Source organism: Staurois parvus, unplaced genomic scaffold (assembly GCF_062004578.1).
Source record: "Staurois parvus isolate SC_StPar_1 unplaced genomic scaffold, SC_StPar_1.0 ptg001506l, whole genome shotgun sequence".
In the NCBI taxonomy this organism is placed as follows: domain Eukaryota; kingdom Metazoa; phylum Chordata; class Amphibia; order Anura; family Ranidae; genus Staurois; species Staurois parvus.
The window spans coordinates 758,341-783,199 of NW_028319302.1; the positions used below are offsets into that span (position 1 = coordinate 758,341).

At 45.4% G+C, this 24,859-nt stretch overlaps 1 protein-coding gene across 2 annotated transcripts in view; it reads left to right on the top strand.

Annotated features, from left to right (window-relative positions):
• ILF3 (interleukin enhancer binding factor 3) overlaps positions 1-12,958 on the top strand; it is a 31,857-nt gene extending 18,899 nt beyond the window's left edge. The window contains exons 15-20 of one of the 2 annotated variants that reach the window (XM_089662637.1): positions 23-208; positions 287-428; positions 569-631; positions 9,758-10,198; positions 11,357-11,482; positions 11,646-12,958. In XM_089662637.1, coding sequence (XP_089518763.1) covers positions 23-208; positions 287-428; positions 569-631; positions 9,758-10,198; positions 11,357-11,482; positions 11,646-11,782 — 1,095 coding nt within the window. In that variant the 3' untranslated portion in view covers positions 11,783-12,958. Of the gene's footprint in view, positions 1-22; positions 209-286; positions 429-568; positions 632-2,842; positions 3,331-9,757; positions 10,199-11,356; positions 11,483-11,645 lie in introns of those variants that run through there. The other variant, XM_089662638.1, reaches the window with a different exon arrangement.
• Positions 12,959-24,859: the final 11,901 nt, after the last annotated feature.

Below are 24,859 nucleotides of genomic sequence, written 5' to 3' on the forward strand. Positions count from 1 at the left end.
ATAAGGTTTCCTTCACTTGTAGGTCGAAGTGGACAATCAGAAATTTCAAGGTTCTGGCTCTAATAAGAAGGTTGCCAAGGCTTATGCTGCACTTGCTGCCTTAGAAAAACTCTTCCCGGACTACAACATGTACTCTGAGGCCCCCAAGAAAAAAAGACCACCAATGATGCCCAGGGGTGGTCCCAGAGGTGGAAAAGCTGGCTATGACGTAATTGACTTACTATCTTTTATCTTTTATTTTTCTTGGTTTGGTTATCCCTTACTGACAGTGTGACCTTCTCTGCAGCATAACCAAGGCTTTGGCATGATGTACAATGAAGCTCCTCCACCACAACCCATGCGTGGACGTGGAGGCAGAGGAGGAATGAACCGCGGCAGAGGACGGGGTCGAGGTTTTGGTGGCGGCAACCATGGTTACATGAACTCAGGTATAGGCTTTAACATTTTGCTATTTTACCCCCCCCCCCCCATGGTCAGTCTAATTCCATTAAATCTGAAGAAAAAACTTGGCATTTGTAAATTTAAAGATTTTGTGTGGATGGATTTCTAAAAGTTTTTGTTCATCCAGGTGGCTATGGAGGAGGCTATGGTGGAAACTATAATTACCAGACTTCAGCGACAGCTGGATACAGTAAGTAAATTGAGCTACATATTACGTGGGTGTATGTGGTCAAAGTAAGACCCTATTATGTCCAACTTGTTACAAAGTGTAGTCCCTATCTCACACACGAGTGAGCTCATTTAAAGTGTTACTAAACCCACAACAGTAAGGCCAGTCTGTATATGCAGTAAAGCATGCTAGTTACTCTGTGGAATCTAAGGGGTTAATCCTCTGCATTCTGTAAAGGCTTTTTTGATCCTGACTTCTCTGATCCTTCCCCTCTTATCTCCTGATAAGATATTGTGTGGAGTCACTCTGCACCTGCTTAGTTTTGTGTATTGCTAGGAATTTTTTTTTTTGTTTTTTTTTCTTGGGAGTTGTGATCAGCATTGTCCAGAGGTCAGGGGTTCCTCATCCTCCTAGAGCAAAATGAAAACTCCTACTAGTTTTTTTTAACCAGTGCTTGGCTGGACACTGATAAATCACAAGACTGCTATATACTTCTGATAAAGGTATTTAGCAGTTTATTGTTACTAAAATTGCATTTCCATGTACCGTGGGAGACCGGATATAGTGAATGCAGGGTCCTGGGTTTAGTAGCACTTTAGGGTGTGGGCTTCTTTTTTTCTCTTTTTTTCTCTTTTTTTTTTTTTTTTTTTTTTTTTTTTATAAAATGTAGTTGGTACATCTGCTTGCTATAGAACGATCACAAATGGTCAAATTGCTGGTATAGTATTTTGCAATCTAGCTCAATCGTCTGGTCATCGTATAAATGCCTCCTGCAGGCAATTTTTTGTGGCTTCACAATTGCAATTAACCAGGAAAAACAAAGATAGGAATGTCTGGTAACAGAATCTTAATCTGTAAATACTTGTTTAAGCTGTGATACATTGTACTGCCACTGCTATGCACTAAAGGTTTCCTATGAACGGTCAGGTATTTGTATGTGCGTGTGCCGTGGCCTGATTAGAATTCTAATCTTTACTTGACTGCCTAATTACAAGTGTTCTGCCTTCTGATCACCATGCACTCCAGCTGCACACTCCTCAGTATACCATCTTGCTGAAACAATACAGGATCCTGATGAGGATGCTTCCTAAATGTAATACCCACTTTTTCCTCCTGCAAGAGGATGGGAATCCTTCTGGAAAGGCCACTTGAATAGAGGACCACCGCTACCTTTTTTGCCCAGAAAGTGGACGTGTTACTGCACCTTATTACAGCAAATGTTCATGCATCACTATTTAAACTCTTTTCCTTTGCATGTTGCCGTAATGGCCCACTGTGCAAACTGAAACCAGTTTAATGTTGACCAGCTAAAATAGGCTGCTTTTCTGAGAACACTGAGCGACTCTCTCCAAACATGTCTTAAATGTGGTGGTATGTAAGGGCCATCTTCCAATGCAGATCATTCTCTCTGCACTAACTTGGTGCATAGAAATTGACCATTGAAGCGCCATAGCCATCCTCACCTGTGACTTCTTGCTTACTGGCATCGGTCCTCTCAGTTTAAAGCAGTATGTAATTTTAGCTGGCTTTTATGAAGTGTACCACTTGCCTATACATAGTGGAGGCAGTCATTTTATGACTTGGAATATTCATCCTATTCACTAGGAACTGGGCTCTCCCCACTCATCCTTGTGAATTGATCGGCTGCCTCGCCTATTTGTAGGTATTGGTACATCTTAAGGATCGCTCCATCCAAATGTGTTAACTTGGTTCTGAGTGGTGACTAGGTGACTCCTTCATGAAGTTCTCTCCATGGCTCTGACTAATGTTGATTGAAGTTCACCAGCCAGCATTATGTTGCTGCTTTGCTGTCATCGGTGCCATTAAATTGGGTTGTCTGACACCTGACAGCAAATGGCTGAACTTCAGTTGATTTCAGGCCAGAGCTCATTTGGGAGATGTAAGGAGGGTTCATTATTCACCTTCATCCAGAGCCAACTTGCTAGACTTGGGTGGCATTCCTTGAATTGATAAAGTAATAATGTGCGTTAATTCTGTCAGTCATTTTACATTTCTCTGCTTTAGTTGTGAGGAAACGACTCACACCTCCAATTTTTCACTCGGCTTTCCCCCAATTCCCCTGTCACCACCAGGAAGATCTCAACAAACTTTTTGTTGTGGGGAGACAGGAGCAGAGAAATCTAAAAGAAATCTAAACCGATCTGTGGCACAATGGCCATTCTACAGAGGATTCTAATTTTATTTCTCTCTGCTGTCTCCCCCTTTTTGTAGGTGACTTTTTCACAGACTGCTACGGTTATCATGATTTTGCCTCTGCTTAGAACATCTCTAGCGTATTGCACCCCACCCACTCAAAACCCACAATCAGCTCTTTACTCCTGTCTGTCTTAAGCTCTGCAAGACGAACAATTCTTCATTTTTGTTTTCCACATGCATTTTTTTGGACTGTTCACTTCAAGCTTTCAGACTGTAGCCTGCGGCAATGTATTGTGGAAGTGTCAACCTTCCTCAGGATTCTTGATGATCACAAGTGGAACTTTATGGTTAAACTCTACAGTTGATTTTATCTTTTTCATTTGGACAATTTTTCTGTCCCTGAACAGTGGAGGCTGCCCTGGCAGTAAAGACTTTGTGGGCAAAGATCTTCTTTTTTTTTTTTTCTTTGTTTTGTTTTTTTTACCTAGTGTTTTTATTGTTGCAATTTTTTTGCATTTTACTTTGCGTGATCCTGTTTTAATAAATCTTGTATAAACCATTAATGTTCTGGAAGTCATTGAAACATTGCAGAAAATCCTCTGGACTTGGTAAGGAAAAGCAAGTTGGCAGTGTTGGTCAGAAGTCCTTTCAGGTGGATGCCACCTACAGGTTGTGTGCTATCTGCAGTTGAACGACCCTATTGGACAACGTACATCAAAACGGTGGTACTTACTCAAAGTATTAGAGGAACTTGGGCAAATCAGATGACTTCTACTTGGGCCCAACACATTGCTTGCTATTCAGTGGTCAAAGTTAAGTGAGCTGTGAGGGGCTGAAGGCATGGTCCCAAGCCCTTTCCCTTAGTGAGCAGAGAACCCCCTCCCCTCAAGCTTCCTCTGTGTAAAGTTCTTGTGAATGTACATGCGAGCACTTGGTGTCTGTGCTGACACTGTAACTTCAGCTTTATAGATTTTCCAGCAAATGAACATGAAGAGCTTTGCTGGGTGTTCAGCCACTGGCACATTTCACACTGCTTTGTATGGCTGTTCTGCTACACAAATCCAAGGATGCTAGTGCAGCTTGCCACAGACTTGGGATGCCCGTCTGCATAGTGTTTGTGAGGAAAAAGTAGGACAATGGGAACCTTGGATCTTGCAGAACCTGTCCAGTAAAAACAAACTCAGTGGTGTCTTGGGAAGAGGAACACTGGATGATCGTGCAACTAAAATAGCTGGTAAAGGGTTGGTTACCTTTTTACAGAATATAAAGGTGACCCAACACCAGACACTCCTTACTGTACTTGCCCCCTAGCCATCCTGAGCTGTCGGGGGGGCAGAGGGCTAGTCCAGGATTTGAAATGCCCATTGTTCTCCCTCTTCATCAGTGCATCAAAGATATTACATTCTGATTGGTCCGCAGCCTCATGTTGGAATCCATCTTGTCTGTCCTAGAAGCACTGATGGAGAAGAGGGAGAAGCAGGCATTTCAAATCGTGGAATGGCTATGGGGCCCCTGACAGATCAGGATTCAGGAATGTACAGAGGGGGATCTGGAAGGACTTGAGTTCCACTTTAATTGCCCTCCAGTATTTTCATGCCTCTTCATTAGAGGTCCCTGACACAATAATGGTGCAGACACCTGGCCAGCATACTGCCATTTTAGCAACTCTTAAGATGAAAGCCAAAAGGGAGTCTTCCTTGCAGCATGCAACTAGCCTTTTTAGAATGAAAGGTCAAATGGTAGCCTCACTACAGTAGGCATGTCAGATTTGACAGGATGAATAGAAGCACATACATGGATACATAACAGTTCTGTCTGTTGCTTGCTATAGTGTTATCCTTTTTGCTATACTGATAGTCAAACTGGAGTCGTTTTTTTTTGTTTTTTTTTTTCTTTTTTCTTTTTTCTTTTTTTCCCTTTTCCTCTATAGGGCCCCAGTAAGGTCCATGCCACAATAGAAGTCCTGTTGCTTGCAGCAAGAGTACTACTACAGCAATGCTTTTGTTGGCTGTTAGGCTATGTTCACACTAGCATTGTCAGCAGGTGTTTGGGGAGCGCTTTTAACACTTCTCAAACGCCTCTGAAAATTCTGCACATGGCAGCACACAGTGCTGTTCACATGGAAGCGTTGGCATCGTGGCAAAACTGACTCCTCCAGTCAAGTCAGGAGTTGAAGCCTCCCATTCAAGTCTATGGTGCCGCACCGCAAACACCTGGCCAGCTTTTGCGAGGTGTTTGCGGAGCGTTAATACCATTTAAACTTCATTATAGGAGTTTGTGGTGCGGTTTTAACATTTGGCAAATGCCTATCAACTGCCTCAAAACCAAGAATAGGGCGTTTTGGGAGCATTTGCGGAGCGTTTAAAAACACTTCACAAACGCTATAGGGGCGTTTACCAAGAGTTAGAAATAAAGTCAAGTGTGAACGAGCTCTAAATGTTGCTTTCTTGCTGTGGTTTGCTCTACAGGAGTGGATGGGTAGTCTCAGATCTTGCTAGTGTGACGGTCCATTGAAGATCCTCAGTGGTGCACGTTTCTGAAGCATTTTGGGGGATATTTCAATACTACAGCTACATGTGAATGCTAACAAGAACTGACAGCCATTCTTTTACAGATGGGTATATTGGTAGCAAAACTAGAATGAAGTCCTGGCAAAAACAAAGCACAGTTGATACAGGAAGGTACAACAGCAGCTTGCCTTGAGAATCACTCTGGTGTAACTGTCCAAATGTCTTCCTGGAGCTGCACTGAGTGTTCTAGAACAAAACTCCCTTCTCCAAGCTAAAACTTGCTGCTTTGTAAGCTCGAAGGTGCCAGATGCCATTGGCTTCCTCTAGGCTATGCCAGACCATTCTAAATGTAGACAATGGGTGAGTAGAGGACAATGCTTAGGAGAAGGTGGGTTACATTTAACAGAAGCCTTGTACAGGCATATCAAGCTTATTACAGGTACTTGTACAGCGCTATCAATTTACAGCGCTTTACATATATAGTACATTCACAGCAGTCCCTCGCTTTCAAGGGGCGTACAAGCAAAGTCCCTAACTTTCATTCATACATACTAGGGCAAATTTAGACCGGAGCCAATTGACCTACCAGCATGTCTTTGGCGTGTGCGAGGAAAGAGTACCCAGAGGAAACCCACGCAGGCACAGGGAGAACCTGTATTATGAACTGGATGCAGCCCTCTTGTTGTGACCCTCAGTGGGTTTAAGAATAAAAGATTGAATGTTCTAATTTGAATGCTTCCATAAGCATGCAGATAGACTTGGGACCCTTTTTGTCTTGGTATAGCTTGCTTTAATTTTCAAGTGCAGTCTGTCTTAAAATTGGGTAGGTGCAGCCCCTTGAACATTTGGTGCTCTATGCAGCCTACTGTCAAGTTTGATATGCCTATTGTAGTGAGACAGACTGGCAGTTCTGACCTTTTCATTCTGAAAAGGATAGTTGCATGCTGCAAGGAAGACTCCTTTTGACTTTCATTTTAAGAGTAGCTAAAATGGAAGTATGCTGGTCAGGAAGTCTGCACTGTCAGGGACCTCTAATGAAGAGGCATGACAATATTGGCAGGCAAAGAACACTTGTTACCAAGCTTTCAACTGCCATTTCTAGTGTCTATGGTTAGAAAATGGACTGATTACTTAGGTTTTCATATATTCTACCCAGAGCTTTCCCACCGTAAAGGAACATCAGAGGTCCTCAGCATAGATCTTTCTAAAAGTGCCAAGAGGCATGAAGGTCTCCTATTAACCCCTTGCCCTCAAATATCCCCCCTGACCAGGCCACTTTTTGCGATACAGAGCTGCTTTACTTAACAAATTACTTAGTCATTAAGTTTTTGTTCCCCAACCTGCCCCCGGTTTGGTGGTATCTGATCACCTCTCCAGTTTTTAGTTTGCTGTGTTTTTTTTTTTTTTTGTTTTGTTTTTTTCTATTTGTTTTTTTTTAAATAGAAAAGTGAATTTTTGGAAAACTTTCTACATCCAATTTATCAAATTTCTTATCTCGTAAAGGTTCCATAGTTGTAGATGCCAATTTTTTTTTTTTTCTTTTTTTTTTTTCAACATTCTACTAATGGTGATCAGCGACTTTTATAGTGGGACTGTGATGCGGCAGACACTTTTACACTGACTGTGGGAACGAGTGACACAAATACCGCGATTGATGCTAAAAATGTGCACTGATCACTACTGACAGTGGTTGGAAGGGGATTAACCTCTAGGGCAATCAAAAGGTTAACTGTACCTAGCTATGTGCTTAATGTACTAAGGGAAGTGATGGATTATGTTCCCAGCTTTGCAGGGACACAATCTTTCACTTTCCTCTGTCCAAACAGAGCTCTGCCTTGTTTACATAGGCAGAGCTATTTTCTGTCCTGCCTGATTGGCTGGTGCCAGCAAACAGGACTTGCAGATAAGCTTCTGCTGTAATTGTTTTCCCAGCATTAGCGAGCTGCGGGCAGCACCCTTGCGTTCCTATGGTAGAAGTGCAAAATCAGATATTGTACAGGACTGCCTTGTAGCAGTAAAATTGTTTTAACATTTAATTTAAAAAAAAAAAAAAAAAAATTTTGTAGCATGGGGGGACCACCAGTCTTAAAACTGCAAAGAGGTGAAGAAATCTGTGTGGGCATAAATACAGGCAAATGGCTGTTTACAGCATCCTGGAGTTCTGTTTTGGCATGTTTGTCCATATGTATTACATGGTGTATCTGTAATCTCATGTTGGTGCTTCATGGACATTCTCCCAAAGTGGCGCAGTGTATCTTGTAAGTGTGTGTATATATTGAAGGCAGCTGGGTCTCATGAGCTTTATAGGTACTTGTCTGACCCCTTCTGCAGTGCTTGGAATGACATTACATTCCCTGGGATGTTCCTGGAAGCATGACAGAGTAGCAAGATATCAGATACTATTTTGTAGAATCCTGAAAAATCAGTCTAATTTTCCTCTTTAAAACAAACTCAATGCCCACAAACCTACAGTGAAGGAAATATGTATTTGATCCCCTGCTGATTTTGAATGTTAGCCCACTCACAAAGATCAGTCTAAAAATCAAATGGTAGGTGTATTGTAACAGACAGAATAGCAACAAAAAATTCAGCAGAAATGCATGTCTAACAAATGACTGATTTGCATGTTCATGAGGGAAATAAGTATTTGATCCCCTTCACAAAACATGACTTGGTACTGTACTTGGTGGCAAATCCCTTGTTGGCAGTCAGAGGTCAGATGTTTCCTGTAGTTGGCCATCAGGTTGGCACACATCTCTGGAGGGATTTTGGCCCACTGCTCTTGGCAGATCCTCTCCAAGTCATTAAGGTTTGGTGGCTGACGTTTGAAAATCTGTGGAGGGAGCTGAAAGTTAAGGTTGCCAATCTGATTAAGGTCTGGAGACTGGCTAGGCCACTCCAGGACCTTCATGTGCTTCTTCTTGAGCCACTCCTTGCCTTGGCTGTGTTTTGGGTCATTGTCATGCTGGAATACCCATCCACGACCCATTTCAATGCCCTGGCTGAGGAAGAAGGTTCTCGCCCAAGATTTGACGGTACATTGCCCTGTCCATCAGCCTTTTGATGCGGTGCAGTTGTCCTGTCCCCTTAGCAGAAAAACACCCCCAAAGCAGAATGTTTCTACCACCATGTTTGACAGTTTGGAGGAGGAATGCTGCCTATGACCCCAAGAACACCATCCCAACACTGCAAGTTGAGTTGATGCCAAAGAGCTGGATTTTGGTCTCATCTGACCAGAACACTTTCAACCAGTCCTCTGCATCATTCAGATGTTCAGTGGCAAACTTCAGACGGGCCTGAACATGTGCTTTCTTGAGCAGAGGGACCTTGTGGGCACTGCAGAATTTCAATCCTTGTCGGCGTAGTGTTACCAATTGTTTTCTTGGTGACTGTGGTCCCAGCTGCCTGGAGATCATTGACAAGATCCTCACGTGTAGTTCTGGGGTGATTCCTCACGATCATTGACACTCCACGAGGTGAGATCTTGCATGGTGCACCAGACCTAGGGAGACTGACGGTTGTCTTGTGTGTCTTCCATTTGTGAATGATTGCACCAACTGTTGTCACCTTCTCACCAAGCTGCTTGGCGATAGTTTGGTAGCCCAGTCCAGCCTTGTGTAGGTCTACAATCTTGTCCCTGACATCCTTGGACAGCTCTTTGGTGTTTGCCATGGTGGAGAGTTTGGAATCTGATTGCTCCTGTGGACAGGTGTCTTCTATACAGGTAACAAAATGGGATTGGCAGCACTCCCTTTAAGAGTGCTTCTAATCTCAGCTTGTTACCTGTATGAAAGACACCTGGTAGCCACATCCTGCTGAATGATAGGGGATCAAATACTTATTTCCCTCATGAACATGCAAATCAGTGCATCATTTGTTAGACATGCATTTCTTTTGAGTTTTTTGTTGCTATTCTATCTCTCAGTGTTACAATACACCTACCATTCGATTTTTAGACAGATCATTTCTTTGTGAGTGGGCGAACGTTCAAAATCAGCAGGGGATCAAATACTTATTTCCTTCACTGTATTATGGTGGTTACAAAATCAAATGGTTTACTGGGGTGTTTACCTTCATTTCCTGTATTAAAGGTAAACATCCCAGTAACTTTTCACTAATCCCCAGTCCTTAAAGTACACTCTGTTCTGGCTGCTGCACCGCTCTCCTCTACTGGTCTCAGCAGAAACTGAGGGCACTGGGAGCTGGCTAATGGGGCACCTGAAGGAAGGTGCAGATGGTCCTGGCAGGGGACTTCAAAAGAGGTGGCGAGGGACTGCTTTGCACAATTCTGCAGAGCAGCAAAAAAGTAATCACTTTAAGCTTCTTGAGGACTAGTTAAGACAATGTGTAGCTTTGTATTTTCCATATTACTGCCAAAGCATCTGGACACTTGATTAAAGGTAATTACAATGCTCCAGACTAATGTAATTGATCAAATTGGTAGTGATGTGCATTTAACCCTCGTCTAATTTATTTACAGGTCAATTCTACAGCAATGGCGGTGGCTCTGGCAATTCAGGTGGAGGCTCTGGTTCTGGTGGTTATGGCTCTGGTGGCTACAGCTCTTACTATCAAGAAAGCTATCCTGCGCAAACACCCCCTAAACCATTTGTAAACAAGAAGCCTCCCCAACAGCAGCAGCAACAGCAACAACAAACACAACAGCAGCAGCAACAGCAGGCCCCAGTCCAGCAGCATTCGCAACAGTCTAAACCTTCCTACAACCAGGGCTACCAGTCACACCAATCCCAGCAACAGCAGAGCTACAACCAAAACCAGTACAGTAACTATGGACCACCACAGAAGCAGAAGGGAGGCTACAACCAGGGAAACCAGGGAGGCGGTGGTGGCGGCAGCGGAGGTGGCTCTTATTCTTACTCCAACACATACTCTAACACTTACAACAGTGGGGCTTCCTCAGGTGAGACTGGACTAGACTTGGGTGTGGTGTGGGACTGACATTACATGCCTGCAGCTTATAAATGGTTTTTTGAATGCAATACAATTTTTTTTTATTTATTTTGTTTATATACTCCTTGGCACCGGCACCTTTTTCCTTTAAGGGTTTCAGAAGCCAGGGAGTGGGGTTTAGGGTCATGTGACTGCCATGACACGCCGTCACAGCGGTCATGATTGGGAAAGGTCCCAATCAAAAAAGGAGATCTGGGACCTTTCCGTGAGTACTGGATGTGTGCTAGGAGCGTGCAGGGCACACGCTCTCGGCACATGTGGTTGTGTTTTTTTTTTTTTTTTTGTTTTTGTTTTTGTTTTTTTTTTTTTTGTCTGACCACATGTGCGGCCGCTCGGCATCTAGGCCCAGACACCGGGAGGCTGCACATTAACCTCTTGGCACTGGCCAAATGCAAATCACCTTTCAAGATGGACTCACGTGCTATCTAGTTGCATTTATTCTTGTATATTGAACTGAAGTATTTTTGTCTTGCCAATCGACAGCCCAAAATCTTTTTACACCAAATGGGAAAAAGTTGGAGTTGCTTTGCAGCATCAACAAAATTGGGAACTCAATCAGCAGGATGGATTTACATGGGGGATTTACTCCATTGGACAGTGGTCTTATGAGCTGTCCTGTGGGTGTGGCCTTCTGACAATTCAGATCTGCTAACCTAAAGGAGATTTAGGCTCCGTGATGAGCAGCACCTTCACCCTTTCCGCCTCATTTCTTTCCTGTTTTTAGAATGACCTGTATGAGCATACAAAATCTAGCTTGGGCTCATCACACTAGCAGTTTTTGTAGCGGCTGCAGAATTGCTTTACTTGTAAGTAGCAAAAATGAATTTCCTGAATGAGTTCTGGATACAGATGTTACTAGGCAGTTTGACTTGGCTATAGAATTGCTAGCCTCAGTAGTGACTCCTGGTAAATGCAGCTGCTGACAACCATGCTGCACTGTTTAGCTGCATACTGAAGAATTCTAGTCATCTACATATTGCCAGGAAAAGAGAGGTTGATGGCAAGTGTAAAGCCTCCATGGTGATATGGCCCTTTGTTCGTCTTCCGTGGCTGCATAGTTGTCTAGGAAAGTCTGTGCAAGGTAATAGCTGCCTTGTTGTTTCTGCAGGATATAACTCTGAAGGACCAGGCGGGCGAGGTGGCAATTCATACACACCAGCTAACACTGGCTACAGCTCCGGCACAAACTATAGTGGTGGTGGAGGTGGTGCTGCCAACAATACCTCATACCAAGGTAAGGACAGTTCACTACCTGTGTTTTTTTTTTTTTTTCATGACATCAAATATGGTCCACATTTCTGACATTACATATGCCATTTCTATTTGTCGACTTTGAATATTTGATGGTAAACGGTCTTGCAGTAGATTTGAGAACTTTATTTTTTTTTTTTTTTTAGGATACTCACAAACGGGCTACAATCAAGGTCCTGCACAAAACTACAACCAAGCTCCCGCCTCTTACCAGGCAGCTCAAGGAGGAACTGGCAATTATGGCAGAACTGCAGATCACAGCATGAATTACCAGTACAGATAGACTTGATGCCCCAGGTTCCCCTTCATTCCCCTCTTGTCCCTCCTTCCCCCTCCCTCTCAAGAAGGACCCCAAACTTTACCACTTGATGGTTTTACAGCAGCTATGGGTAAAGGTTATTTGCCTCCCACCCTCTGACATTGCAGTGCTTTTAGGTCATAACATTACCCGCCCCCCTATATGTGGAAACTGTTTCATACTGGGTCCCAGTGTTGTATCTGTACCACCCTTTGCTATAGCCGAAGGCCTGTTCATATTTTTCCATAAAGGCTTATGTTTTTGTTTTTTTTAAACTTCAGCTCTGGCATATAAGTTCACTAGAAATTGGTGTCACTTCTGTATTTGGGTCTTGTCATGACTTACAGCATTGTAGTGTAACGGTTTTGTCACAGATGTAATGGTCACGTAACACTCTGCTTGTTGTGGTGCAGTGAAAAATGTTCTGCTGAAACTTCGGTCCTGTCGGCCTGCAAACTGGGCCTTAATCACCACAATCTGACCTGGGCTTGGCCCATCAACCATATTCCTCCTTTCATTTTTAGTGCATCATGGATACATGCAAAAGGAATATTTGGTTGTTTAACAAATGTAGCTTGTTTTTATTATTTTTTTCCTTTTTGACCAGGCCAAGAGCGTTTTTATTTTCTAAAGTTAGATCTTCAGACCTGCAGCTGTCAATAACCACATGACCAGGCTTTTTGATAAAGGTGTCATGTTTACAAGCTATGGCCTATAGCAAATGTTTTTGTGAGCATCTATTCCATATTTAGACTACAGATGGCAGTGTTGCATTAAAGCAAAGATTTGCATCCACAAAGTTCCTTTTGGGTGGTACTTCATCTATGTATGCAGCCAACCCACTTAAAGCCTCCTGTATAATTTCAAGGCAGATGTTGGTTTGTAAAGTTCAAGACCAGTGCATAGTCATCCACACCTGTTTTTTCCTTGTTAAATGATTCTGTGAAGTGACTTAACAAGCTTTATGTAATTTTAATGCATTAGTGTTTTGAGATTTGTTTTTTGTTTTTCCTTTTTTTGCTATTTTTGTTCTTGTTTTTTAAGTGAAGATATTATTTTAAGACAGTGGGTCGTGTCAAGGGTTTTTTTCAGTATGTCTCGTTTCATTCAGGCAGTATCTGGAGTGAGCCGAAACATAGATAAATAAACATTTAAACAAAACATCTTGTCTGATTTTGTAGTAGTTTTTTTATATATAGATGTCAGAACTTCAGCACTTTAAAACAAAAAAAGGTATATAATTTATGAAAACAGGCAGGGATCTGGAATTAAGAGGATTCCCTTCTGATATTTATAAATCAACTGATAATCTGAGTTCATTACCAATTTTTCCAAGACTAAATTTAAAAAGCAATAATATGCAAAAATATACTAATGGGTCCAACTGTCTAAAAATGCAGCGCAGGAAACTTGGCTATGCAAATTGACCACGTGATCTTTCTACAACCAGTTGCGCAGTCTACTGTTGCGCATGATCTAAGGATACCATGCGCAAGACTAAGCTTAGATCTAAGGTGAAGAACAAAGGTTCACAAAGTTGTCTACTTTGTCATATATGCCCAACTAAGCCATTGACTGACTAGAAGCTGAAATCTGCTTTGGGAATATTCCAAAGAGAATCCTCCCCCAGAGACTTGAAATTAAGATTGTGTGACATCTGTTCTGATTAGCACCGAACTGTTTATCTGGAGCGCAAATTGCCTGCAGAATGAGTTCTTGGTTACCAATATAGATTCTATGGTATCAGTGATGTCCGCTCACGTCTGTCAGTCTGTCCTCTCCAGTCCCTTTTTAACATCACCCCAAACAACCTAGGTGGGCAAAGCTCTCCTAATGTCATTCAAGGTGCCATGTTCCTTACTAAATGATCCCAATTACCTGAAGGGAGCAGTATAGGATTAGAAATAACTTTTGGCTTTTTCCTACAAACGCCTGTACCATGTCAAGAGTTGACCTTGTTGGAATGCAATAAACGTAAAGCAGAGTTCCAGTCATTTTTTGTATTTTTTCTTAAGTCAGCAGCTATGAAAACTTGCCCTCGCCGTTCCTTCTATGCCTCTTCTCTCCCTGGTGCCGGTATCAAAACTGTAAGCTCTAGGCTGTGACATCTTGTAGCTTCACAGCCAGGTGCCCACTACACGTGCGAGTTCAGGCTGCACATACTGATTTGGTCCGGGCAGTCTGCCTGGATCCATGAGGGTTCCCAGGAAACTGGGAGGAAGGAGACTAACTTCTAACTCACTTTGCTGCAGCAAACTGAGCTGGGAGTGAGTACCTATCAAAAACTGGTATCTGCTCCCCCCTCCAAATATGGCAGTGGATAGATAGGAGGAAAACAAAGCAGAGTTCAACTCAAAAGTGGAAGCTCTGCTTAAGAGGTAGTTGCTCTTTTTGACAACTGGTTAGATGAACTGGGAACAGTGTCACTTTGAATTTTTCTTTTCATAATCAACACATTTTATCTACACATCTTAGACATTTGCTGAGGTCATTTGTACTGAGATTTCTTCCCTTCTGTAGCATACAGACATTTTAATATCGATATAAATTATTTATAGTATATTTTAGCAATACATATTGGTATACAGTCAGGTCCATAAATATTGGGACGTTGACACAATTCTAACATTTTTGGCTCTATACACCACCACAATGGATTTGAAATGAAAAGAACAAGATGTGCTTTAACTGCAGACAGTCAACTTTAATTTTAAGGTATTTACATCCAAATCAGGTGAACGGTGTAGGAATTACAACAGTTTGCATATGTGCCTCCCACTTGTTAAGGGACCAAAAGTAATGGGACAGAATAATCATAAATCAAACCTTCACTTTTTAATACTTGGTTGCAAATCCTTTGCATTCAATTACAGCCTGAAGTCTGGAACGCATAGACATCACCAGACGCTGGGTTTTATCCCTGGTGATGCTCTGCCAGGCCTCTACTGCAACGGTCTTCAGTTCCTGCTTGTTCTTGGGGCATTTTCCCTTCAGTTTTGTCTTCAGCAAGTGAAATGCATGCTCAACCGGATTCAGGTCAGGTGATTGACTTGGCCATTGCATAACATTCCACTTCTTTCCCTTAAACTCTTTGGTTGCTTTTGCAGTATGCTTTGGGTCATTGTCCATCTGCACTGTGAAGCGGCGTCCAATGAGTTCTGAAACATTTGGCTGAATATGAGCAGATAATATTGCCCGAAACACTTCAGAATTCATCCTGCTGCTTTTGTCAGCAGTCACATCATCAATAAATACAAGAGAACCAGTTCCATTGGCAGCCATACATGCCCACGCCATGACACTACCACCACCATGCTTCACTGATGAGGTGGTATGCTTAGGATCATGAGCAGTTCCTTTCCTTCTCCATACTCTTCTCTTCCCATCACTCTGGTACAAGTTGATCTCGGTCTCATCTGTCCATAGGATGTTCCAGAACTATGAAGGCTTTTTTAGATGTCATTTGGCAAACTCTAATCTGGCCTTTCTGTTTTTGAGGCTCACCAATGGTTTACATCTTGTGGTGAACCCTCTGTATTCACTCTGGTGAAGTCTTCTCTTGATTGTTGACTTTGACACACATACACCTACCTCCTGGAGAGTGTTCTTGATCTGGCCAACTGTTGTGAAGGGTGTTTTCTTCACCAGGGAAAGAATTTTTCGGTCATCCACCACCGTTTTCCGTGGTCTTCTGGGTCTTTTGGTGTTGCTGAGCTCACCGGTGCGTTCCTTCTTTTTAAGAATGTTCCAAACAGTTGTTTTGTTTTTGCTATCTGATGGGTTTGTTTTGTTTTTTCAGCCTAATGATGTCTTGCTTCACTGATTGTGACAGCTCTTTGGATCTCATCAAGAGTTGACAGCAACAGATTCCAAATGCAAATAGCACACTTGAAATGAACAACTGAGACGCCAATTGTCCCATTTACTTTTGGTCCCTTAACAAGTGGGAGGCACATATGCAAACTGTTGTAATTCCTACACCGTTCACCTGATTTGGATGTAAATACCCTCAAATTAAAGCTGACCGTCTGCTGTTAAAGCACATCTTGTTTGTTTCATTTCAAATCCATTGTGGTGGTGTATAGAGCCAAAAATTTTAGAATTGTCTGTCCCAATATTTATGGACCTGACTATATTTTGGATGTTTAATAGATACAATATGGAGATAAAATGTAATAAAACCCTAATTACGTAGGCAAGTATTCACTTCATATAATAAGTGGCATTTTTTTAAATTAAAATCCTGCCATTTGATCATAACCATGTAACCTTTTCCAGATGTTCATGGGCGGGGGAAAAAAAGCATTGTGAACAGTTCAATTGAGACATGGATGCCTCAATTCGTGCAAATTGGTACCATGATCAGGCCTTATCTCGTGGCTGTCTGGTACCACCATACCCTTCTAAATTTACAACCTGGGAAAGTATGCTTTAAGTGTCTCTGATAATGTCTTTGTTCAGAAACCTTGAAGCTAGAATATAAAGAATAAAAATGACTTCCAGCGTGCCCATGTTACATTATGTAGAGAATTTCAGGCATTCCGGTGTAACCCCTTCCCGCTGGCACCTCCCACCCCTTTAGGAGTTTCAGAAGCTTTGATGGGCAGGGTTTAGGGATCATGTGACCGTCGTGACGTGTCATCACGGCGGTCACATGATCGGGAAAGGTCTCAATCGACAGAGCAGACGGGACTTTTCCGTGAGTACCGGACGTGTGCTGGGGAGCGCGCAGGGTGCGCACTCTCAGCACATGTTTTTTTAATTGCATGCAAATGTGCGGCCGCTTGGCGTATAGGCCAGGCGTGAAGAGGTTAATTATCTGAGCACAGTAAATGAGTGGGGTTTTTTTTGTACTATTAGACTAGTATTTCTTTAAAAGTGCCCATAAAAACACATTCCAGCTTTCAAATTATTTCATCAGCTATGGGCAACAGAGACATGGGCTACTTCAACACTGCTCTGTTATAAAAATGCATATGTGTTTCTGCTGTAGTTCCAGCACTGTTTGCAAGTGTGAAAAATGGATATGTGACTTGAAGGCACCCAAAATGCATCTGCGAGTGAGTATTCCATTCATTTCAGTGGGGGATTGTGTGTTTATAGAAAATACAGCTTGCTTTGAAAAATGCAGCTGGCCAGTATGCAGAGTTTTGTAGGAATTTAATGGTGAAAGCAGCCAATCTTGCCAGGTTGACTCACTAGCACTTCCACATTTTCTTGTCCACTGAAGGACCCTTTTTCAGGTTATACTATGGCCTACAGGAGGATTGGACATTAGCAAACAAAACTAGGCTAGCCCAGAATAAACTGCAGCAGGCCACTGGTGTGAGTGTCTCTGACCAATCAGACTTTATGAGGGTGGTCTGAAGGCCTGATGTTGTCTAGTGGGTGGGTGCTGTGCTCGCTGCCTGGCACTTAGAGCTTGATTGGCATTTGCCATTGAATACCAGAATTGGCTTGTCCACCAATGGCACCCTGTGCTTTTTACAGATGAGAGCAGGTTCACTCTGAGCACATGACGCATAAAAGGATCTGGAGAAGCTGTAGAGAACGTTATGTTGCCTGTAACACAGTACAGCATGACTGTTTTGGTGGTGGGTCAGTGATGGTCTGGGGAGGCATATCCATGGAGGGATGCGCAGACCTCTACAGGCTAAACAATGGCACCCTGACTGCCATTAGGTATTGGGATGAAATCATTGGACCTATTGTCAGACCCTACACTGGTGCAGTGGGTCCTGGGTTCCTCCTGGTGCACAGCAATGCCTGGCCTCGTGGTGAGAGTATGCAGGTAGTTCCTGGAGGATGAAGGAATTGATACCATTGAATGGCCCCCACGCTCACCTGACCTAAATCCAATAGAACACCTCTGGGATATCATGTTTTGGTCCAACTGACGCCGCCAGGTTGCACCTCCGTACAGGAGCTCATTGATGGCCTGGTCCAGATCTGGGAGGAAATACCCCAGGACACCATCTGTTGTCTCGTTAGGAGCATGCCCCAATTTTGTCAGGCATGCATACAAGCACGTGGGGGCCATACAAACTGAGGACCCTTTTGAGTTGCTGCAATGAAAATTCAGCAAAATGAACTAACCTACAGCATTTTTTTTTTTTCTTCACTTTGATTTTTGAGGTGTCTTCGAATTTATTCCTCTGTAGACTGATTTTAATTTCCATCAAACGATGGGGTATCCTTACATTCCTAACACATTACCCATCCATATCAGTATAGATATCCAGCATGAGATTTTCCCCATTGAGATCTGATGTGTTTTCAAAGTGTTCCTTTAATATTTTCGAGCCGTGTATATTGTACTTTCACTTCAGTCCCTAATGCATGTTCATACATACACATACAAGGGCCAATTTAGACAGGAACCAATTAACCTTCCAGCATGTCTGGAGTGTGAGAGGAAACCCCCACACAGGGAGACTCCAGGAAAACTCCAGGCAGGTGGTGGCATGGTTTGTATTTGAACCAACAACCCTAGTACTGCCAGGTGGAAGTGCTAACCATTTAGGTACTGTGCTGCTTACCAGTGGTGTTAAACCCAAAAGTAACCTATTGCAGCTTAACAATCGTGTGGTGGACATGTTGGGTTTTTTTAGTCTTGTTCCCTGGTTTCACCTGATCTGGCCAGTAACATACTGCCGGTAATGATTTTCCCTCCTCGGGATGGAGCACAGCCACCTTTTGACCAGCAAGCATGGTCATCCTGGGGAAGAGGTGAGTGGATATACTAGTAGCTTTAAATATTCAAATAAATTGAAGCCAAATTCTATCTAACACTTTATATAAGTTTACAGCAACTTTTTTTTTTTTTGGTGGGTAGGTAAGGGTGTGATATAAAAACTGATAATTGTAAGCACCACTGTCGGTGATAAATGGTTTCTCATCCCTCTGACCACTACATCTGCAGGGGAGCTTGTTTTGTTGAAAAACAACACTTACTGGCCAGATCACCAGGTGAACAAGGAAATTGCCTAAAACAAATAAAAATACCGCCATTACATCCAAGAATTGGTAAGCTGCAATAGGCTTGCTTTTGGGCTTAAAGGATAAGTTCACCTACTAAAAAAAAAATAATATATGCTTTTTACAGGTAAAAGTACATTTACCATTTTTTTTTTTTTTTGCTTAGGAGTCTAGAAGGCCTTGCACCAGGGTTCATCTGCACCATGGTAGTTCATCACACTACAAGCAGGCAGCTGCAAAGGCTGTATATTCTGCACACCCCTGCTGGGTAAGGGCAAAAGCTTCACCTGGGTCAGTCGTCTGGGACCAAAACAGACACCTTGGGAGGCGCCAAATGGCAGCTTTCCTGGTTAGGGAACTACAGTGGGGCAAAAAAGTATTTAGTCAGCTACCAATTGTGCAAGTTCTCCCACTTAAAAAGATGAGGGAGGCCTGTAATTGGCATCATAGGTAGACCTCAACTATGAGAAAAAAAATCCAGACAATCACATTGGCTGATTTGTAAAGAATTTATTTGCAAATTATGGTGGAAAATAAGTATTTGGTCACCTACAAACAAGCAAGATTTCTGGCTCTCACAGACCTGTACCTTTTTCTTTAAGAGGCTCCTCTGTCCTGCACTCATTACCTGTATCAATGGCACCTGTTTGAACTTGTTATCAGTATAAAAGACACCTGTCCACAACCTCAACAGTCACACTCCAAACTCCACTATGGTGAAGACCAAAGAGCTGTCGAAGGACACCAGAAACAAAATTGTAGACCTGCACCAGGCTGGGAAGACTGAATCTGCAATAGGCAAGCAGCTTGGTGTGAACAAATCAACTGTGGGAGCAATAATTAGAAAATGGAAGACATACAAGACCACTGATAATCTCCCTTGATCCGGGGCTCCACGCAGGATCTCACCCCGTGGGGTCAAAATGATCACAAGAACGGTGAGCAAAAATCCCAGGACCACACGGGGGGACCTAGTGAATGACCTGCAGAGAGCTGGGACCAATGTAACAAAGGCTACCATCAGTAACACACTACGCCGCCAGGGACTCAGATCCTGCAGTGCCAGACGTGTCCCCCTGCTTAAGCCAGTACATGTCCGGGCCCGTCTGAAGTTTGCTAGAGAGCATTTGGATGATCCAGAAGAGGATTGGGAGAATGTCATATGGTCAGATGAAACCAAAATAGAACTGTTTGGTAGAAACACAACTTGTGTTTGGAGGAGAGAGAATGCTGAGTTGCATCCAAAGAACACCATACCTACTGTGAAGCATGGGGGTGGCAACATCATGCTTTGGGGCTGTTTCTCCGCAAAGGGACCAGGACGACTGATCCATGTACAGGACAGAATGAATGGGGCCATGTATCATGAGATTTTGAGTGCAAACCTCCTTCCATCAGCAAGGGCATTGAAGATGAAACGTGGCTGGGTCTTCCAACATGACAATGATCCCAAACATACTGCCCGGGCAACGAAGGAGTGGCTTCATAAGAAGCATTTCAAGGTCCTGGAGTGGCCTAGCCAGTCTCCACATCTCAACCCCATAGAAAACCTTTGTAGGGAGTTGAAAGTCCGTGTTGCCCAGCGACAGCCCCAAAACATCACTGCTCTAGAGGAGATCTGCATGGAGGAATGGGCCAACATACCAGCAACAGTGTGTGCCAACATTGTGAAGACTTACAGGAAACGTTTGACCTCTGTCATTGCCAACAAAGGATATATAACAAAGTATTGAGATGAACTTTTGATATTGACCAAATACTTATTTTCCCGAGTCATCTTCTAGGACAGCTCACTTGAGAGATAGGGCTCCTCCCAGGAAACACCCGCTCCACCTTTTTTTCCCCTTATAGGCGTCCTCTCTCCCATTGGCCCCCAGTTTTAGTGTTTCCTCCGGCCAGGAAGGAGCTACGCCCGTTTTTTATTTTTTATCTGGGCTCTCTGGCGGAGTACAGAGGGTCCCTGGCTGGGGCCCCCCCCTTCCTCCAAGCAAGGCAGGGGCCTTGTGAGGGGGGGGACCTTTCAGCCAGTTTCACTCGGGATGCCCGTTGTGGGGTGGGGGCGTCGGCCCCAGATGGTCCCAGCGGGGCTCTCCAGGGGGGTAGAGCCCGCTCCGCCGACCGAGGCATTGGTGCCTTTCCCTGCGGGGTTTCAGGTAAGTCTTACCTGCTCCTGGATCCCGGCAGCATGGCCAGGAGGCTCGGCTGCGGAGGGTCTGGACGCTGCGATCGCGTCACTTCCGGGCGCCGGGTGTCGTCACTTCCGGCGCAGGAGCAGGGAACGGCCGCCGCCATCTTGGAAATGGGCGGCGGGCCGTGGAAGGAACCTGTGCCACGGCCGCTTCTCCACCGGCGGCTGTGAGAGGGGGGTCGGCGAGGGGGGATCGCAGGGGGGGGGCGGAGCCCACCAGCCCCTGAAAAACCATCGCACCGAGGCAGAGTCTGCGGCGGCATGGAGGCAGATCTGTCAGGAGCGGGGGAGGCCTGCAGTAAGGTAAGGGCCTTTGTTTGGCAACTTTCTTTTGTTTTTACCCCCCTCCTCCCCCCCCCCCCCTCCCCGGGATGATTGGGTACCCCCCACGCACACACAGCCCCCCTCTCCCCCCCCCAGGCCCACGGCTGGAGCTTTCACAGTGGCACAGGGGGGGAGGCGTTGCTGTTACAGACACATGAACGCGTGTATCTCCTTGTCCCCAGATGGGCCCACAGGAGGAGGATAGAGGGGAGAAAGAAGCTCCTTGTGAGCAGAAAAAGAAGTGTGCCACTTGTAGGAAGAAACTGGCGAGCTCCTGGAGGAAGCAGCTCTGCCAGGGGTGCATAGACAAGCTCATCAAGAAGGAGTCTGGATCTCTTTTTAAAGACTTCCTACAGAATATGACACAAGAGATGTCCAAGACATTTCAAAGCTTCAGAGAACAGAAGCCGGGACCGGCCCAGGATGAGCCCCAACCGGGCACTTCTGGCACCCAAGGGGGGAAAAAGAGGAAGCTGGTAGCGCCGGTAAGGGACTGGGAGGAGGACGAACAGTCGGACACCTCAGACTCGGAGGAGGGTGAGATTGAGGCTCAGGGCCCAAAGGCAGACAGGTTCCTTTTTCAGGTGGAAGACACGGAGGACCTGTTAAAGGTGATCTATGAGACCCTGGATCTGGAGGAAGAACAGCAGGACCTCTCTCTCCACGACCAACTGTACGCAGGGCTACAGGCAAAAAGCAGCCGTACATTCCCAGTACACCCTGCCCTATGGTCCACGATCAGGAGAGAATGGGAAGAGCCAGAGAAGAAGGCTTTCCTTCCCAAGAACCTCAAGAGACGTTTCCCCTTTAAGGAGGAAGATGCCTCAGTTTGGGAGACTTGCCCAAAGCCAGACGCCCCTCTCTCGAGGATCTCGAAGGACACGGATCTGTCCTTTGAAGACGGTGGGTCCCTAAAAGACCCGATGGATCGGAAAGCGGATGCCTTCCTGAAGAGGGCATGGGAAGCGTCCGCAGTGAATTTTAAACCTGCAGTGGCAACGACCTGTGTGTCCAGAACCCTGGATGTGTGGTTGGGGCAGCTCCGTTCGCATCTGGAACAAGGCACTCCGGGGGAAGAGATTCTGAAGTCCCTTCCGGTGCTGGAGAAAGCGGTAGCCTTCATCGCGGACGCATCAGCAGAGACCATCAGACTCTCTGCTAGATCTACAGCGCTCATAAACACGGCAAGGAGGGCTATCTGGCTGAAATCGTGGCAGGGGGATCTGGCCTCCAAATCTAAACTCTGTGGCCTGCCATTTGAAGGTAAACTCCTTTTCGGCCCGGAGCTGAATTCAGTCCAGGAAAGGTCAGCCGACAGGAAAAAGAGCTTCCCGGTCCCCAGCAGGCAGGTTGGACGGAAGGGGTTTCGCCCATCCAGGCGATACGCGTCGAGGGAAGCTAGGTTCCAAACCCAGCGCCCAGGCTGGGGCGCAAGAAGAGGCAGGAACGAGCCGAGAGGCAGGGGAGGTTTCCTTTTCAACCCCAGCCAGAATAGACCCAAAACCCAGCCGAAGTGACTGGAGAGGCCAGGTGGGAGCGAGGCTGGGGCGCTTCCACGCACAATGGCTAAGGATAACCCAGAACACCTACATTCTGGAGGCCATCCACAGGGGGTACAGAATAGAGTTCACAAGGGCCCCCCCTCAGAGATTCTTTGCAACACCCCTGCCAAAGGACAGGGCTATGGCGGATGCGCTGGTGGACCTCCTACAAGATATGCTCAGTCAGAACGTTATCTGCCAGTTGAGAGAAGAGGAAAGGGGAAGTGGATTCTTCTCCCATTTCTTTCTAAGGAAAAAACCGTCAGGTACTTACAGGATGATATTGAATCTGCGGAAGGTGAACGAGTTCGTGAGGCACAGCAAATTCCGTATGGAATCCATATACACGGTGAAGGAACTCCTTTCACCTGGGGTGTTCATGGCCTCGATAGATCTGCAAGATGCATACCTGCATGTCCCGATAAGAGAAGATTCCAGGAGATTCCTGAGGTTTGCGCTGGAAGGAGAAAAGGGTCCGGTGCTATTTCAGTTCAACACACTCCCCTTCGGCCTGTCGTCGGCCCCGAGGATATTCACCAAGATTTTAGCGGAGCCTTTAAGAGTTTTGAGACTGGAAGGGATAAACATCATCCCCTATTTGGACGACCTGCTTTTATTTGCGGACACAGAGGGAGGCCTGAGATCGCACATCGAACGTACGATATCTTTTCTGGAAAGTTTGGGGTGGCTTATCAACAAGGAGAAGTCACAGCTAACCCCCTCCAAGAGGATTACGTACTTGGGGTACGTCCTGGACTCCGCACAGGCCCGATCGTACCTAACATCAGAAAAAGCCCTCAACCTGCGGCAGGACACAAGGGCCCTCCGGAGGATGTCGACCTGCACGGTCAGGACCGCGATGAGAATAATCGGGCGGATGACAGCGGCAATACCAGGGGTGCAATGGGCGCAACTTCACTCCAGGGTTCTGCAAAATCACACCCTTTCCCACTGGGATGGCAGCCGAGCAGGTCTGAGTTCCAGGATCCGCATCACGCACGAAGTGAAGGAATCGCTAAGGTGGTGGGGAAGCATCCTCACCTTGGAACGAGGAAGAAGTTGGAGGCTGGCCAACCCACTGCGGATCACCACGGATGCAAGCATGACTGGTTGGGGCGCCCATATGGAAGACGGCCTGGCCCAGGGCACGTGGGGTGCAGTAGACTCCAGCAGGTCGTCAAATTACAGGGAGCTGTTGGCAGTTTTCAAGGCACTTACGACCTTTCAGGAAAAGATAAGGGGGAGAGGTGTCCAGATTCTCTCCGACAATACCACTGCAGTGGCGTATTTGAACAGGCAGGGGGGCACAAATGGTGCCTCAGCCAGTCAGCGTTCGATCAGATTTGCGCCAGGTGGGGCTCCCCCTCTATCGATCTATTTGCCAACGGCCAGAACACAAAGCGGGAAAGGTACTTCTGCCTGCAGAAGGACCCCAAAAGCGAGGGGATAGATGCGCTAGCCCAGCAGTGGGGAGGAGACCTCCTTTATCCCTTCCCTCCATTCAGACTACTGCCGAAGGTGATACAGAAGATCCAGTTGTCTCATGCCAAAGTTATTCTGATCGCGCCATTCTGGCCCAAGAGATCTTGGTTCTCCCGGTTGAAGGAGCTCAGTTTAGCAGACCCTTGGATGATACCACCCACACGCGATTTACTCACCCAAGGAAGGGTGATGCATCCTCATCCAGAAAGGCTGTCCTTAGCGGCGTGGCTTCTGAGCGGGACAGGCTAGCGGAAAAGGGGCTCTCAGCAAGAGTGGTCGCCACCCTCTTGGATGGCCGGAAGAGGTCGACGAACGCCTTGTACGACAAGGTCTGGAAGAAGTTTTCCGCCTGGAAGGTCAGAAACGAAGCACCGGGCACGCCCATTTTGCATACAGTTCTTGAATTCCTTCAAGCCGGGGCGGATAAGAGTCTGGCCGCCAATACCCTCAAAGTACAGGTAGCGGCTCTGTCGAACTTTCTCGAGCTGAGGTTGGCGGCAGACCCATTAGTAATCAGATTCCTGAGGGCTATCTCCAGGCGCCGTGCCC